Source organism: Chiloscyllium plagiosum, chromosome 30 (assembly GCF_004010195.1).
Source record: "Chiloscyllium plagiosum isolate BGI_BamShark_2017 chromosome 30, ASM401019v2, whole genome shotgun sequence".
Classification (NCBI taxonomy): domain Eukaryota; kingdom Metazoa; phylum Chordata; class Chondrichthyes; order Orectolobiformes; family Hemiscylliidae; genus Chiloscyllium; species Chiloscyllium plagiosum.
The window spans coordinates 2,841,605-2,854,983 of NC_057739.1; the positions used below are offsets into that span (position 1 = coordinate 2,841,605).

General features: G+C 45.8%; 1 protein-coding gene across 1 annotated transcript in view; it reads left to right on the forward strand.

Moving 5' to 3' along the window:
- The window catches only part of zgc:101858 (uncharacterized protein LOC449555 homolog), a 14,297-nt gene extending 1,834 nt beyond the window's left edge, over positions 1–12,463 (forward strand). Inside the window, exons 4-8 of the mRNA XM_043719684.1 lie at positions 1,651–1,744; positions 3,431–3,500; positions 6,767–6,803; positions 8,964–9,027; positions 12,043–12,463. Of these exons, the coding sequence (XP_043575619.1) occupies positions 1,651–1,744; positions 3,431–3,500; positions 6,767–6,803; positions 8,964–9,027; positions 12,043–12,201 (424 nt within the window). The 3' untranslated portion in view covers positions 12,202–12,463. The remainder of the gene's footprint in view (positions 1–1,650; positions 1,745–3,430; positions 3,501–6,766; positions 6,804–8,963; positions 9,028–12,042) is intronic.
- The last annotated feature ends 916 nt before the right edge of the window (positions 12,464–13,379 follow it).

Here is a 13,379-nt window from a genome sequence, read left to right on the forward strand (position 1 = left end):
TTCTCCCCCTCTCTTCCCCCCGCCCCCCCTTTTTTTTTGCCTCTCTCTTCCCCCAATGGAGCAATACTCTGCATCTAACTTTATGCAATATCTGTTCTGGGAGTGTTTGAAGGGACAGTGTCGAGAAAACTCTACTTGTAGTTTAAAAGTGTAGGAGAAGGTCAACTTTGTGTCTCGCCCCATGATGTATTTGACTTGGGGGTTTTTGAGTAGTGTACATAGAGCTTTACTGAGTATCTAACGCTATACTTTACCTGTCCTGGGAGTGTTTAACAGAGACATTGTAGAGCGAGCTTTTCTTTCAGTTTGAAAATAGGATTGGGGCAGTTCTACACAATATCTAACCTGGTGCTGTCCCTCGTTTGGAGTATTGAAAGAGATAGTGTAGGGGAAGCTTTACTTTCAGTTTAAATGAGTAGATGGAGCTTTACTTTCAGTTTAAAAGAGTAGAAAAAGCTTGACGTTCAATTTGAAAGAGTCAAGGGAGCATTGCTCTGTATCTAACCTTGTGCTGGGGTGTTTGTTGGGGACGATGAATGAAACAAGTTCAACATTATTAAGATAAATTTCTCTGAAATATGCTACAAAACCCCTCCGTTGTCTCAGACTGTTTTAATGAAGGTGCGGAATTCCATTAAATGCTTCTAAGACAGTTAATAAAATTACTGAAAATTCCTAGCTAATTTGATGTTGCTGTGAGTTATCTACTCACCATTGAGATTTATCTTTCTTTATGGTCCTGATTTGATATAAATCTAGCCCCACAATCCCTTCTCTATCAATTAGTTAAAGCTGTTTACAGGATGTCTGTTTTAAAAAATTCTCAAGGTCAGGTTCGTAGGAGAGTAGTCTGACACAGAACAAACGACCAAGAGGCGAGTCTGCTAGAATATGGGCATTTTATTCCCCGCATCGTCGCCACAACCAGGTCCAAACAACGGGTCTGGCTTATACTCACTCTACATGTTACCAAAACTGGGAGCCGTCAGTTCTCGTAGAGCGGTTGCCAACAACCCACGCTCGGCGGTTAAACGTAACCCCGGAGCAGACTCACCGAACTGGAGACTTTTCCAGCTGATATACTCCCTTCCAGATATAAACATTCATGTGAACAGCAGAGCAAGGCTAAAAAACACATTCCATTCTGGTTACATACAGATAAGAAGATTCACACGGGACTAAGCAACACCTCCATTCCGGTTAGATTCACACATGTATTGGGACATAATTTTTAACCGTTTCACCACATTCCACTGCTTGGAATTTTACACCACAATGTCATAGAGCTGTACAACATGGAAACAAACCCTTCGGTTCCAACTCGTCCATGCCAACCAGACATCCCAATCTGACCTCGTCCCATTTTCCAGCATCTGGCCCATATCCCTCCAAACCCTTCCTATTCATGTCCCCATCCAGATGCCTTTTAAATGTTGCAATTGTACCAGCCTTTATCACCTCTTCTGGCAGCTCATTCCATACACGTACCACCCTCTGCGTGAAAAAGTTGCCCCTTAGGTCCCTTTTAAATCTTTCTCCTCTCATTGTAAACCTACGCCCTCTGGTTTTCGACTCCCTCACGTGTGGAAAGGCTGAGCTTTCAGGCAGTTCTTTATTCTCGACGTTGTGTGTTTGTGTTCTGTCCAATAGGTCTGTCTACAATCTCACACGCCTGGCTGTGCCCCATCTCATCCAGAGCCAGGGCTCCATTGTCAATGTGTCCAGTGTCAATGGCCAGCGATCGGTAAGTGTGAAAAAACAGAACTCCCTGATTGTAACTGTTTATTGATTCCAGTAACGAATGGCTGGGATTGTAGCATTCCCCACTGTTCTGTCATGAGTTTGAATCTATGATACTGAGAGAGGGTGGGTAATGGATTTACCTCCCACATTAGGGACTTGAGCATGGTCCAGGCTGAGGGAGTGCTGCACTGTCAGAGGTCTATACTGGCAACCACAGCTAAACCAAGAAGTCTTGTCTGAATTCTTGGTGACATGTTAAATATTCTGAAATAGGATTTGTAAAAAGCTTTCGCTGATGCATGTACAGTTCCTGCATCTGTTTCCATTCATTCACCAGGATGGTCAGCACGGTGGCTCAGCGATTAGCATTGCTGTCTCACAGCGCCAGGCATCTATGTTCGATTCCACCCTTGGGCAACTGTCTGAGTGGAGTCTGCCCGTGACTGCGTGGGTTCCCTCCGGGTGCTCTGGTTTCCTCCCACAATCTAAAGATGTGCAGGTTAGGTAGATTGGCCATGCTAAATTGCCCGTACTATCCAGAGATTCGCAGGCGAGGTGGATTAGCCATTGGAAATGCAGGGTTACAGGGATAGAGTAGGGGGTGGGTCTGGGTGCGATGCTCTTTGGAAGATTAGTATGGACGATGGGTTGAGAGGCCTGCTTCCGCACTGTCGGATTTCTGTGATTCTATGGGAGCTACCAGGTCCTGAACATCTGTCTGCCTTTGATTTTCATTTGCTATATTTAGTGGGCAGCATGGTGGCACAGTGGTTAGCACTGTTGCCTCACAGCGCCAGAGACCCGGGTTCAATTCCCACCTCAGGTGACTGACTGTGTGGAGTTTGTACATTCTCCCCGTGTCTGTGTGGGTTTCCTCCGAGTGCTCCGGTTTCCTCCCACAGTCCAAAGATGTGCAGGGTCAGGTGAATTGGCCATGCTAAATTGCCCGTAGTGTTAGGTAAGGGGTAAATGTAGGGGTATGGGTGGGTTGCGCTTCAGCAGGTCGGTGTGGACTTGTTGGGCCGAAGGGCCTGTTTCCACACTGTAATGTAATCTAATCTAATCTTAACTTTTTCGAAATTTGTACTAAACTCACTAAGTTCACTAATCCTTGTGACTTATTGCTCAGTTTTGTTGGTCTCCTTCCTTCTCGATGAAAACAGATATAAACTATTGCCAGCTCCTTATCTCTTATTGTACCAGCTGTCCATGATTACTATTAGTTCAACATTCCTTACAAGTATTTGTTCATACTTAATTTTGCACTTACTGCCTCTTACCCCCTTTGGATTTTCCTACTTATCCTTCAAACAATATCAGCTCGTGATCACATTGCTGTCTGTGGGACCTTGTCATGCGCAAATTGTTTTTTTTTACGTAATTTATTCATATTGAGTTAGTGTCACTGGTGAGGCTAGTATTTATGGCTCATTCCTGGTTGCCCTTGAAAAGGTAGCGGTGAGCAGTCCTTGGAAACGCCCAGAGTGCTGTTAGGAAGGGAGCTCCAGGATTTTGTCACTCACATGAGGACCGTGATTTAACTGTCGAGCTGCTGGAGCAGTGAGAGACTGAATGACCATTTGACTTGGTTCGGGGCTGGTGGAGAAGAGTCACAGATATTCCCATAAAACCTGAACCTGTATCCAGTACTAACAATGATTTTTTTTTAAATCTTCACTTTCTGTAGTTCCCTGGAGTTGTGGCCTACTGCATGTCAAAATCAGCCCTGGACCAGTTCACACGGTGTTTGGCCCTCGGTGAGTGTAATCTCTTTGGAAAATTCTGTCTACTATTGTGTTAAATCATAACACTTCCATGGTCCTTTCCCCCCCCCCCGAACCTCTCTCTCTCTCTCTCTCTCATGCACCACAGTCCTCTGAATTATTTGCCTTCCTCACATTCTGCACTCTTTAGTATCTCCCATTTTGGTTCCCCAGTTTTTGGTGTTTATGCTATCAGATGCCTGACCCCTCAATTCGGAATTTCCTCCCCAAAATCATTTTAGCTTTCTGTTGCTTCCCCTCACCTTTTCCTTGGAAAACTCCATCTTTGACTGACATTTTGTCTGTCTTAAAACCTCCTAGCGTTCAGCAGAATGTTGCGTGAAACCGATGGGACATGTTACTTTGTTCAAGTTGCTAGAAAATTAGCTGTTATTACATTTTGAGCTCTGTTTAATGCTGATCAAAATTGGAGCTCACTGTATACTTTTAAACTGAAAGTAAAGCTAACTGTACTCTTGTAAACTGAAAGAAAACCTCCCTTTATCCTGTCCCCATTAAACAATCCAAGGAGACACAATGCATAGGGGTTAGATACAGAGTAAAAAGGACAGTGTTTGGAAAAGGGTCAGGAATCTAACTTTAAGCACATTGGCTAAAGGGATGACAATGAGAAGAGGGACAGGGCTGAAAGTGTACATGAATTCACACAGTCCTAGTAGAGGATTCTCTGAAGGTTAACTTGCAGGATGAGTCGGTAGTGAGGAAGCAAATACAATGTTGGCATTTATTTCGAGCTGACTAAAATACAAAAGCAGGAATGTACTTTTGAGGCTTTATAAGCCGCTGGTCAGACCACATTTAGAATATTGTGATCTCTAATTTTGGGCCCCATACCTCAGGAAGGATGTACTGGCCCTGGAGTGGATTCAGAGGAGCTTCACGAGAATGATCCCAGCAATGAAAAGCCGAACATATAAGGAATGTTTGAGGACTCTGGATCTATACTGGATGGAGTTTAGAAGGTGTGTGGGGGAATCTTACAGAATGCTGAAAGGCTGGGATAGAGTGGACATTGGGAAGGTGTTTCTATTTGGAGGAGAGACTACAACCTGAGGGCACAGTCATAGAGTAAAGGAAAGATCCGAAAGAATGGAGACAAAGAGAAACTTCTTCTGCCAGAGAGGGGTGAAATGTATTGAGCTGGATAGAAAGCTGGTTGGCAGGGAGGAATCAAAGAGTAGGAATTAATGAATCCTTTTCAATTTGTCAGGCATTAAGCAGTGGGGTGCCACAGGGATCGTTGCTAGGGCCCCAGCTATTCACAATATATGCTGATGATTTGGATGAGGAAACAAAATGTAACATCTCAAGTTAGTTGGGAGGGTGCAGGGATCCTTCAGCATGATCTGGACTGGTTGGGTGAGTGGGCAGATAAATGGCAGATGCAGTATAATTTGGATAAATGTAAGGTTATTCACTTTGGAAGCAAAAACAAGAAGGCAGGTTACTACCTGAATGGCTGTAAATTGGGAGGGAGGAGTGTGCAGTGGGACTGGGTGTCCTTGTGCTCCAGGCGCTGAAGGTAAACATGCAGGTGCAGCAGGCGAGAAAGAAGGCAAAAGGTAAGTTGAGCCGAATAGAGAGAGGTATTTAGTACCGGAGCAGGGATGTGGTTAGTGCAGTTATACAGGGCCTTGGTGAGGCCACACCTAGAATATTGTGAGCAGTTTCGGTCTCCTTTTCTGAGGAAGGATGCTCTTCCTCTCGAGGGAGTACAGCGAAGGTTTCCCAGGCTGCTTCCGGGGATGGTGGGACTGATGCATGAGGGAAGATTGACGAGGGTTAGCATTCTTTTCATTGGAGTTCAGACTAATGAGGAGTGATCTCATAGAGACTTACAAAACTCTGACAGGACTAGACAGCGTGGATGCGGCAAGGATGTTCCCAATGGTGGGTGGGTGGGTCCCAGAACTAGGGGTCACAGCCTGAGGATTCAGGGGAGACCATTTATGATAGAGATGAGGAGCTATTTCTTCACCCAAAGAGTGACGAGCCTGTAGAATTCATTAACACAGGAAGGAGTTGTGACCAAAACATTAAATGTATTCAGGAAGCAGCTAGAGTGTAGCATTTGGGGCGAATGGGATCAAAGATTAAATGGAGAAAGCAGGTTGAGGCTATTAAGTTGGACAATCAGCCATGATGGTGATGAATGGTGGAGCAGGCTCGAAGGGCCGAATGGCCTCTTCCTGCTCCTATCTTCTATGTTTCTAATCTATGGAAGGCATTGCCACAGAAGGCTGTGGAGGCCAGGCCATTTACTATATTTAAAACAGTGGTAGATAGGTTCTTGATTGTTAAAGGGATCAAAGGTTTTAAGGACAAAGTAGGAGAAAATTATCGGCCATGATTGAATGGAGGAGCACACTTGGGCTGAATGGACTAATTTCCGCTCCTATAGCTTACGGTCTAAAGTTCCCTCTACTCTTTTAAACTTAAAGTACATCTCCACCTGCACTGTCCCCATCAAACAGTCCAGGACAGGGACAACATGGCATTGGATACAGAGTAAAGCTTTCTCTACATTTTTTTATAAACTGAAGTAATAATTCAATCTACTTTTTTAAGCTGAAAGCAAAGCTTCCTCGACACTTTCCCATTAAACACTCCAAGGACAGGTACAGCATGGAGTTAGATACCGAGTAAAGCAACCTGGACACTGTCCCATTAAACACTCCAAGGACAGGTACAGCATGGAGTCAGATACAGAGTAAAATTCTCTCTACTCTTTTAAACTGAATGCAAAGCTACCTTGATACTATCCCCATCAAACACGCTAAGGACATGGAGTTAGGCACAGGGTAAAGCTCCCTTTACACCATCCAACTTTGAGACTGCATTCTGTGTTGTCTCATTATGTTGGACTTCCATCTGTGATTTGTCTCATTGATATTACTCTGGGCTCTGGTTTTGGTTTCACCCTTAGTTTGATTCTCTCCTAGCTGTGTCTTTGCCATATTTTTATCTGAGAGCTGAGGGAGACATGGAGTTCACAGTTTTCCGAGGAAATGTGAGAGCTTCAGCTCCGAGGCTGAAATTCTGTCAGCCCATTCTGATCACATCTGTGTTGATAAAGTGGGGCTTTCCCTGCTTGGTTCTGTTTCAGCCCTGCTGGACTAATCTTGTATTCTGGCCTGGAGTTTCTGAAATCTGCAGTAGGTTGGAGACAGTCAGGGGGTGACACTGCCAATGGAAGGAGGAAAGGACTCCAGTGTAATACTCTGCTTCTCTCCCTCTAGATCTGGCTCCCAAAAAGGTTCGAGTGAATGCTGTGTGGTGAGTCATGGCTATTCTCTTCCCATTTCTGATCTGTTCTGGATTATCTGGTGTTGTCTTAACATTTTCTGTCACTGTTATCCTGCAAACCCTCTCTTGTCCTCTCAGTTATTCCTCCCACCTGCCCTCCATATGCCCATGCCATCTGCTCCCTCTTCTCCTCCCTCCATCCCATGTCACCTCTCAAGCACCCTATCTTCTGTTCTTCTTCCCCACTCCCTCACCGACTTGCTGCACACATCCATGCTCTCGCTGTCCTGTCTTGCCTTGGGCACTCTTTCCCTCTCTCCCTTGTTTAGAGCGCACCACACCTGAGCCTAGTTCTTTGATATCATCAACAAACATCGAACAATACAGCACAAAAACAGGCCCTTTGGCCCACCATGTCTGTGCTGACCATGATGCAATTCTAAACTAATCCCATCTGCCCGCACATACTCCATATCCCTCTAAATGCTGCCTGTCTATATGTCTGTTTAAATGCCTCTTGGTGTCATCTCTGTTTTTAACATCTCATCTTCCAGGCACCTACCACCCTTTGCAGAAAAAAGAACTTTTCTCATCACATTTTCTTTAAGCGTTCACCCTCTAACCTTAAAACTATGCCCTCTAGTATTTCATATCTCTACCCTGGGGAAAAAAAGATTCTGACTATCCACCTATCAATGCCTCTCATAATTTTGTTTATTTCTACCAGGTCGCCCCCTCAGCCTCTGATACTCTGGGGAAGACAGTCCAAATTTGTCCAACCTCCCTTTATATCTAATACACTTCAACATCCTGGGAAACCTCTTTGTACCCTCTGCAAAGCTTCTACATCCTTCCCATAAAGTGGTGACCAGAACTGCGCATAATACCCCAAATGAGGCTTAACTAAAGTTCTATACAGCTATAACATAACTTGTCAACTTTTATACTCAGCTGATTAGATTAGATTACTTACAGTGTGGGAAACAGGCCCTTCGGCCCAACAAATCCACACTGACGCTCTGAAGAACAACCCACCCAGACCCATTCCCCTACGTTTACCCCTGCATCTAACACTACGGGCAATTTTAGCTTGGCCAATTCACCTGACCTGCACATCTTTGGACTGTGGGAGGAAACCGGAGCACCCGGAGGAAACCCACGCAGACACGGGGAGAACGTGCAAACTCCACACAGACAGTCGCCTGAGTTGGGAATTGAACCCGGGTCTCTGGCACTGTGAGGCAGCAGTGCTAACCACTGTGCCACCGTGCCGTGATGAAGGCAATCAGGCTGGATGCCTTCCCTACCACCTTATCTACTTGAGTTGCACTTTCAGGGTGCTACGGACTGGCACCCCCCCACCCCCCCCGTCCATGTCAGTACTCTGAAGGGTCATGTCATAGAATCCCGACAGTGTGGAAACAGGCCCTTCGGCCCAACAAATACACACTGACCCTCTGAAGAGTAACCCTCCCAGCCCCATTCCCCTACTCTATTACTCTACATTACCCCTCTCTAATGTACCTAACCTACACATCCCTGAACACTATGGGCAAATTATCATGGCCGATCCACCTAACCTACCCACCTGTCAATTTTGTCTTGCGTTTGACCTCCCAAAATACATCACCTCGCATTTGTCTGGATTAAACTCCATCTGCCATTTCTCTGCCTATGTTTCCAACTTCTCTATATCCTTCTGTATTCTTTGACAATCTTCCTCACTATCCACAACTCCACCAATTTTCATGTTGTCTGTAAACCTACTAATCAGAGCGCTTTCATTTTCAACTAAATCATTTTTATAAATTACAAACAACAGAGGTCCCAGCATAGTGCCTTGCGGAATACTACTGGTCACAGACCATCAGTCTGAAAAGCACAGAGCTTGCTGGAGAAACTCAGCAGGACTGGCAGAATGGTAGAGAGAGAAATAGACTTAATGTTTCAAGTTCAGTATGACTTCTTCAGAACTCTAGTTCTCTCTCTCTCTCTGGCCACAATGTGCGTGGATCTTAGGTTCTCGGTACTGAGGCCAATTTCCCACCAGTTCCTGCTCCCACTGGTGAGAGTGACTAGCTCAGCACAGTGAGAGATCAGCAGCAAGTTCCCTGGTCTGAGCCGCAGTGTGTGTGTGCCTTCTTCTCACTCTACTGTTGAATCTTCTCTCATTTTCCTGCCCCTTTCTAGCCCTGGAGTGATTGTGACGGACATCCATAAGCGAGCTGGCCTGAGTGAGGGCGATTACGCTGAGGTACGTTCCTGACCAGTGTCACTGGACTGTCAGCTGACTCAGTGATTGCTCACTGTAATGTTTTCATTCTGTAGTTGAGCCACCCAGTCAGTTCCATTTTGGGGATACCCCTCAGGGTGTGAGGGATTGGGATAACTCTACACCGTGCCCAGTCTGTTACAGAGGGGCTGAGGGTTGGGTCCAGAACCTAACCTGCAGCTACAGGAATGGGAGGAGGTGCAGCACAGGGTTAGGGAGCAAACTGAAGAACCCCTTGGCACATGCAGCTTTGTAATCCTCACTGTTTCCTCAAGTTCTTGAGATTCTGACTTGAATATTCATTGTGTGAAACAGGTGACCTACTCTCATCTGCCACTACTACTCCAGGGTGAATGCAGGGATTACCTACCTCAATACATATTTATTACATGTTCAGCAAATTTTACAGAAGGAGGCCATTGGCCCATCTAGTCTGTACTGGCTCCTGTCCAGCCATTCCTATTCTCCAGCCCTATCTCCATAGCCCTCTAAATTCATCCCTTTCAAGTATATATCCAGCTCTCTTTTGCAACCTCTTGTGGAATCTGCTTCCAACACTCTCCCAAGCAAGGTATTTCAAATTCCTAACAACTCTCCTCATCTCACTCCTAGCTGTCTTGCTGACAGTCTTTAAATTGTGATGCAGTTATGGACATACCACTGAGTGGAAATGGAACACCCTTCTTTGCCCTGTTCAGAAGACTGAGCACCTCAATAAGGCCACCTGTTAATCTTCTCTGCTGTAAACAGAATAAACCCGATTTCTCCAATCTTTCCTTGCAATTAAGATCCCTCATTTCAAGTATAATTCGAGCACACATTGTGCTCTCTCTCCAGGATTTTAACATCCTCCCTTAAATAGAGTGCCCAGAACTGAACGCAATACCCCTAATGTGGTCTGACCAATGCTGTGTAGAGGTGTAGCATCACTTCCATGCAATTAACTGTATACTCTGTACTTCTATTTAAAAACCCGAGGATCCTAAAAACCACCTTAACAACTGTGACGCCTTGCGTGGCCACCTTCAGAGAATTGTGAGCGTGAACCCCGAGGTCCCTCTGCTCCTGTACTCCCCTCAGAATTATATCATTGAGCCTTTATTGTCTCTCTGTGGTTGGTCTTCCTGAAGTGCATTGCCTTACATTCCTTTCTATTGAAGTTCTGCCAAGTGTCTGCTTGTTTTGATTTCTGGATTTCTAAAATTAAGTTCAAATTTCGCTGTCTGTAAGCTAGGCTTTGTTTAATGGCTCTCCCGCTGAATCCAGAGAATGCACTGGAGGCATTGCTGGGTGAACTTCTCTTCTTTGTCCCTGATACACAGTTCCCGTCTTCTAATTTTTTAAAAATTAATTTGGGAGATGTGGGTGTTGCTGGTGGGGCCAGCATGTACTGTTCAGTCCCTAGTTGGCCTTGAGATGGTGGTACTGAGCTGCCTTCTTGAATCACTGCAGTCCTTGCGATCCACACTGCTCTCAGGGAGGGAATTCCAGGATTTCGACACAGTGACAGTGAAGAAACGATGATATGTTTCCAAGTTGGATTGGTGAATGGATGTAGAGGAACTTACAGATGGTGGTTTTCCCATGTATCGGCTGTGCTAGTATCGTTTGGGGTGGCACGGTGGCTCAGTGGTTAGCCCTGCTGCCTCACGTTACCAGGGACCCGGGTTCAATTCCCACCTCGGGACACTGTCTGTGTGGAGTTTGCATATTCTCCCCGTGTCTGTGTAGGTTTCCTCCCACAATCCAAAGATGAGCAGGTCAGGTGAATTGGCCTTGCTAAATTGCCCATAGTGTTAGGTGCATTAGTCAGGGGTAAATGTAGGGGGGTGGGTTACTCTTGGTGGGTCGGTGTGGACTTGATGGGCCAAATGGCCTGTTCCCACACTGTAGGGAATCTAATCTAGTCTTTTTGGTATGGAGTTGGATGATGCAGTGTAAGTGCCTTGGTGAATTTCTGCAGTTCATCTCCTGGGTGTTGATGGTGGAGTGACTTGATGTTTGTGGCTGTGGTGTCAATCAAGCTGGTGGCTTTGTCCTGGATGGCGTCAAGCTTCTTGAGTGTTGTTGGAGCCGCACCCATCCAGGGCAAGTGGGGAGTATTCCCTCACACTCCTGGCTTGAGCTTTGTAGAAACGTCAATTCTCCTGCTCCTTGGATGCTGCCTGACCTGCTGCTCTTTTCCAGCAACACATTTTTAAGCTCTGATCCCCAGCATCTGCAGTCCTCACTTTCTCCTTGTAGATGGTGGACAGGCTTTGGGGAGTCAGGAGGTGAGGTATCCACTACTGTATTCCCAGCCTCTGAGTTGCTCTTGCAGCCACAGTATAAATTCAGTTCATAGAGTCATGCAGCATAGAAACAGACCATTCCATCTAACCAGTCTGTGCTGGCCATAATCCCAAACTAAAAAGGTCCTACCTGCCTGAGCTTGGCCCATATCCCTCCCTCCAAACATTTCTTATTCATGTCCCTATCTAAATATCTTTGAAACATTGTAACTGTCCCCTCATCAGTTTCTGTAAAATGGCAACCTTTAGAATGTTAGTAGTGGGGGTTTCAGTGATGTTAGTGAACATCAAGGGGCAATGTTAGACTCACTCGTTGGAGATGGCAAATTGCCTGGCATTCGTGTGGCATAAATGCTAATTGCCACTTGTCAGCCAAAGCCTGGGGATTGTCCAGGTCTTGTTGAATTTTGATGTGGACTGCCTTAGTATCTGAGAGTCACAAATTGTGCTGAACGTTGCACAATCAGCAAACGTCTGATGCACAGGAGGTCTAGGACGTTACCTTGAGGAACTCCTGCGGTGATGTCCTGGGGCTGAGACGGCCTTCATAGCCAATTGGTTGTAGTATTGAGGGAGAGGGCGAAGCAGGAGGAGAGTGGCACAATGCACGGAGAAGGGGATTGCTAATTCAGGGAGAGGGGCTAGAGACAGGGATGGGTATTGTGGGTGTGTGCTAGCTCTGACCTTATCTCTCATTTCCTTGCAGTTCCTGAATAAATGCAAGGTGACCCATGCCTTGGGGCGTCCTGGACAGGTGGATGAAGTGGCTCAAGCCATTGCCTTCCTGGCCTCCGACGCAGCTTCCTTCATCACTGGAGTCACACTGCCAGTGGATGGTGGGCGCCATGCCATGTGCCCACGGTGACTGGATACACTCCTACATGTGCCAGGCAAGGGTCCCAAAGAGCGATGTTTATAGCGTGGTCACCTTGTCATTGCCAGTGTTCCCAGCAGCCACTGTGCTTTGAAACACCATCACTGATGAGGAAATGGCTGTGTGACGTTTCTGAACGGGTTTCCGGGGAAACTACAAGGTAACGGATCAAAGTGCATTGAAATTGGATGCATTTCCACTCCACTCAGTTTCTTCAATTTGAATAAAATCTATGTTCCTTTTGTCTCTGAAACGTCATTCATTTTATTTTCACTGCAGTTGAATTTGATACAAACTGATTTTCACCTAATGACATTGGGCACAAAGTGCTAATTCTTATTTTTCTCCCAACAGATGTTGCCTCACCTGCTAAATATTTCCAGCATTTTCTGTCTTTATTTCAGTTCTGCAGTTCCAAAATATTTGCTTTTATCAGTTTCAAACCCCTGCTACCCTTGCCCTTGCCCGAGTCCAATTCCCAATCTGCTGAATGCTCACTTACCTTCCCTGGCTCCCAGCAAAGCAACACCTTGATTTTGAAATTCTCAACCTGGTTTTTAAATCCCTTAGTGGTCTCAGCACTCCATACCTCAGGAATCTCTTCCAGCCTTCTGAGATATCGGTGCTGTTTTACTTCTGGCTTTGTGAGCGTGCCTGGCTTTTTATCGCTCCACTGTTTTTGCCCACTGCCTGGGTGCTAACCTGTGGTGTTCTCTGCTGAACCCCTCCACTCTCTCCATCTAACTATCATTAGCTGACCTTTTTGACCAAGCTTCTGGTCACCTGCTCTGTTGTCTCTTCATGTGGCTTACTGTCAAGCTTTGTCTGATAAGATTTCTGTGAAGTGCCTCAGGGTATTTTGCTTTGTTTAATGAGCTGTGTACATATAAATACATCAACCTTAGGTATGGACATCCTACTTGAATAGGTAAAAACAATGACTGCAGACGCTGGAAACCAGATTTTGGATTAGTGGTGCTGGAAGAGCACAGCAGTTCAGGCAGCATCCGAGGAGCAGCAATTTTGCTGCTCCTCGGATGCTGCCTGAACTGCTGTGCTCTTCCAGCACCACTAATCCCAAATCCTACTTGAATAGACAACTCTTTACTTACTCCAGTATCAATTGCTGGAGGCCAGTGTGTTGTCGTCCACATGCTCTGATTCAGATA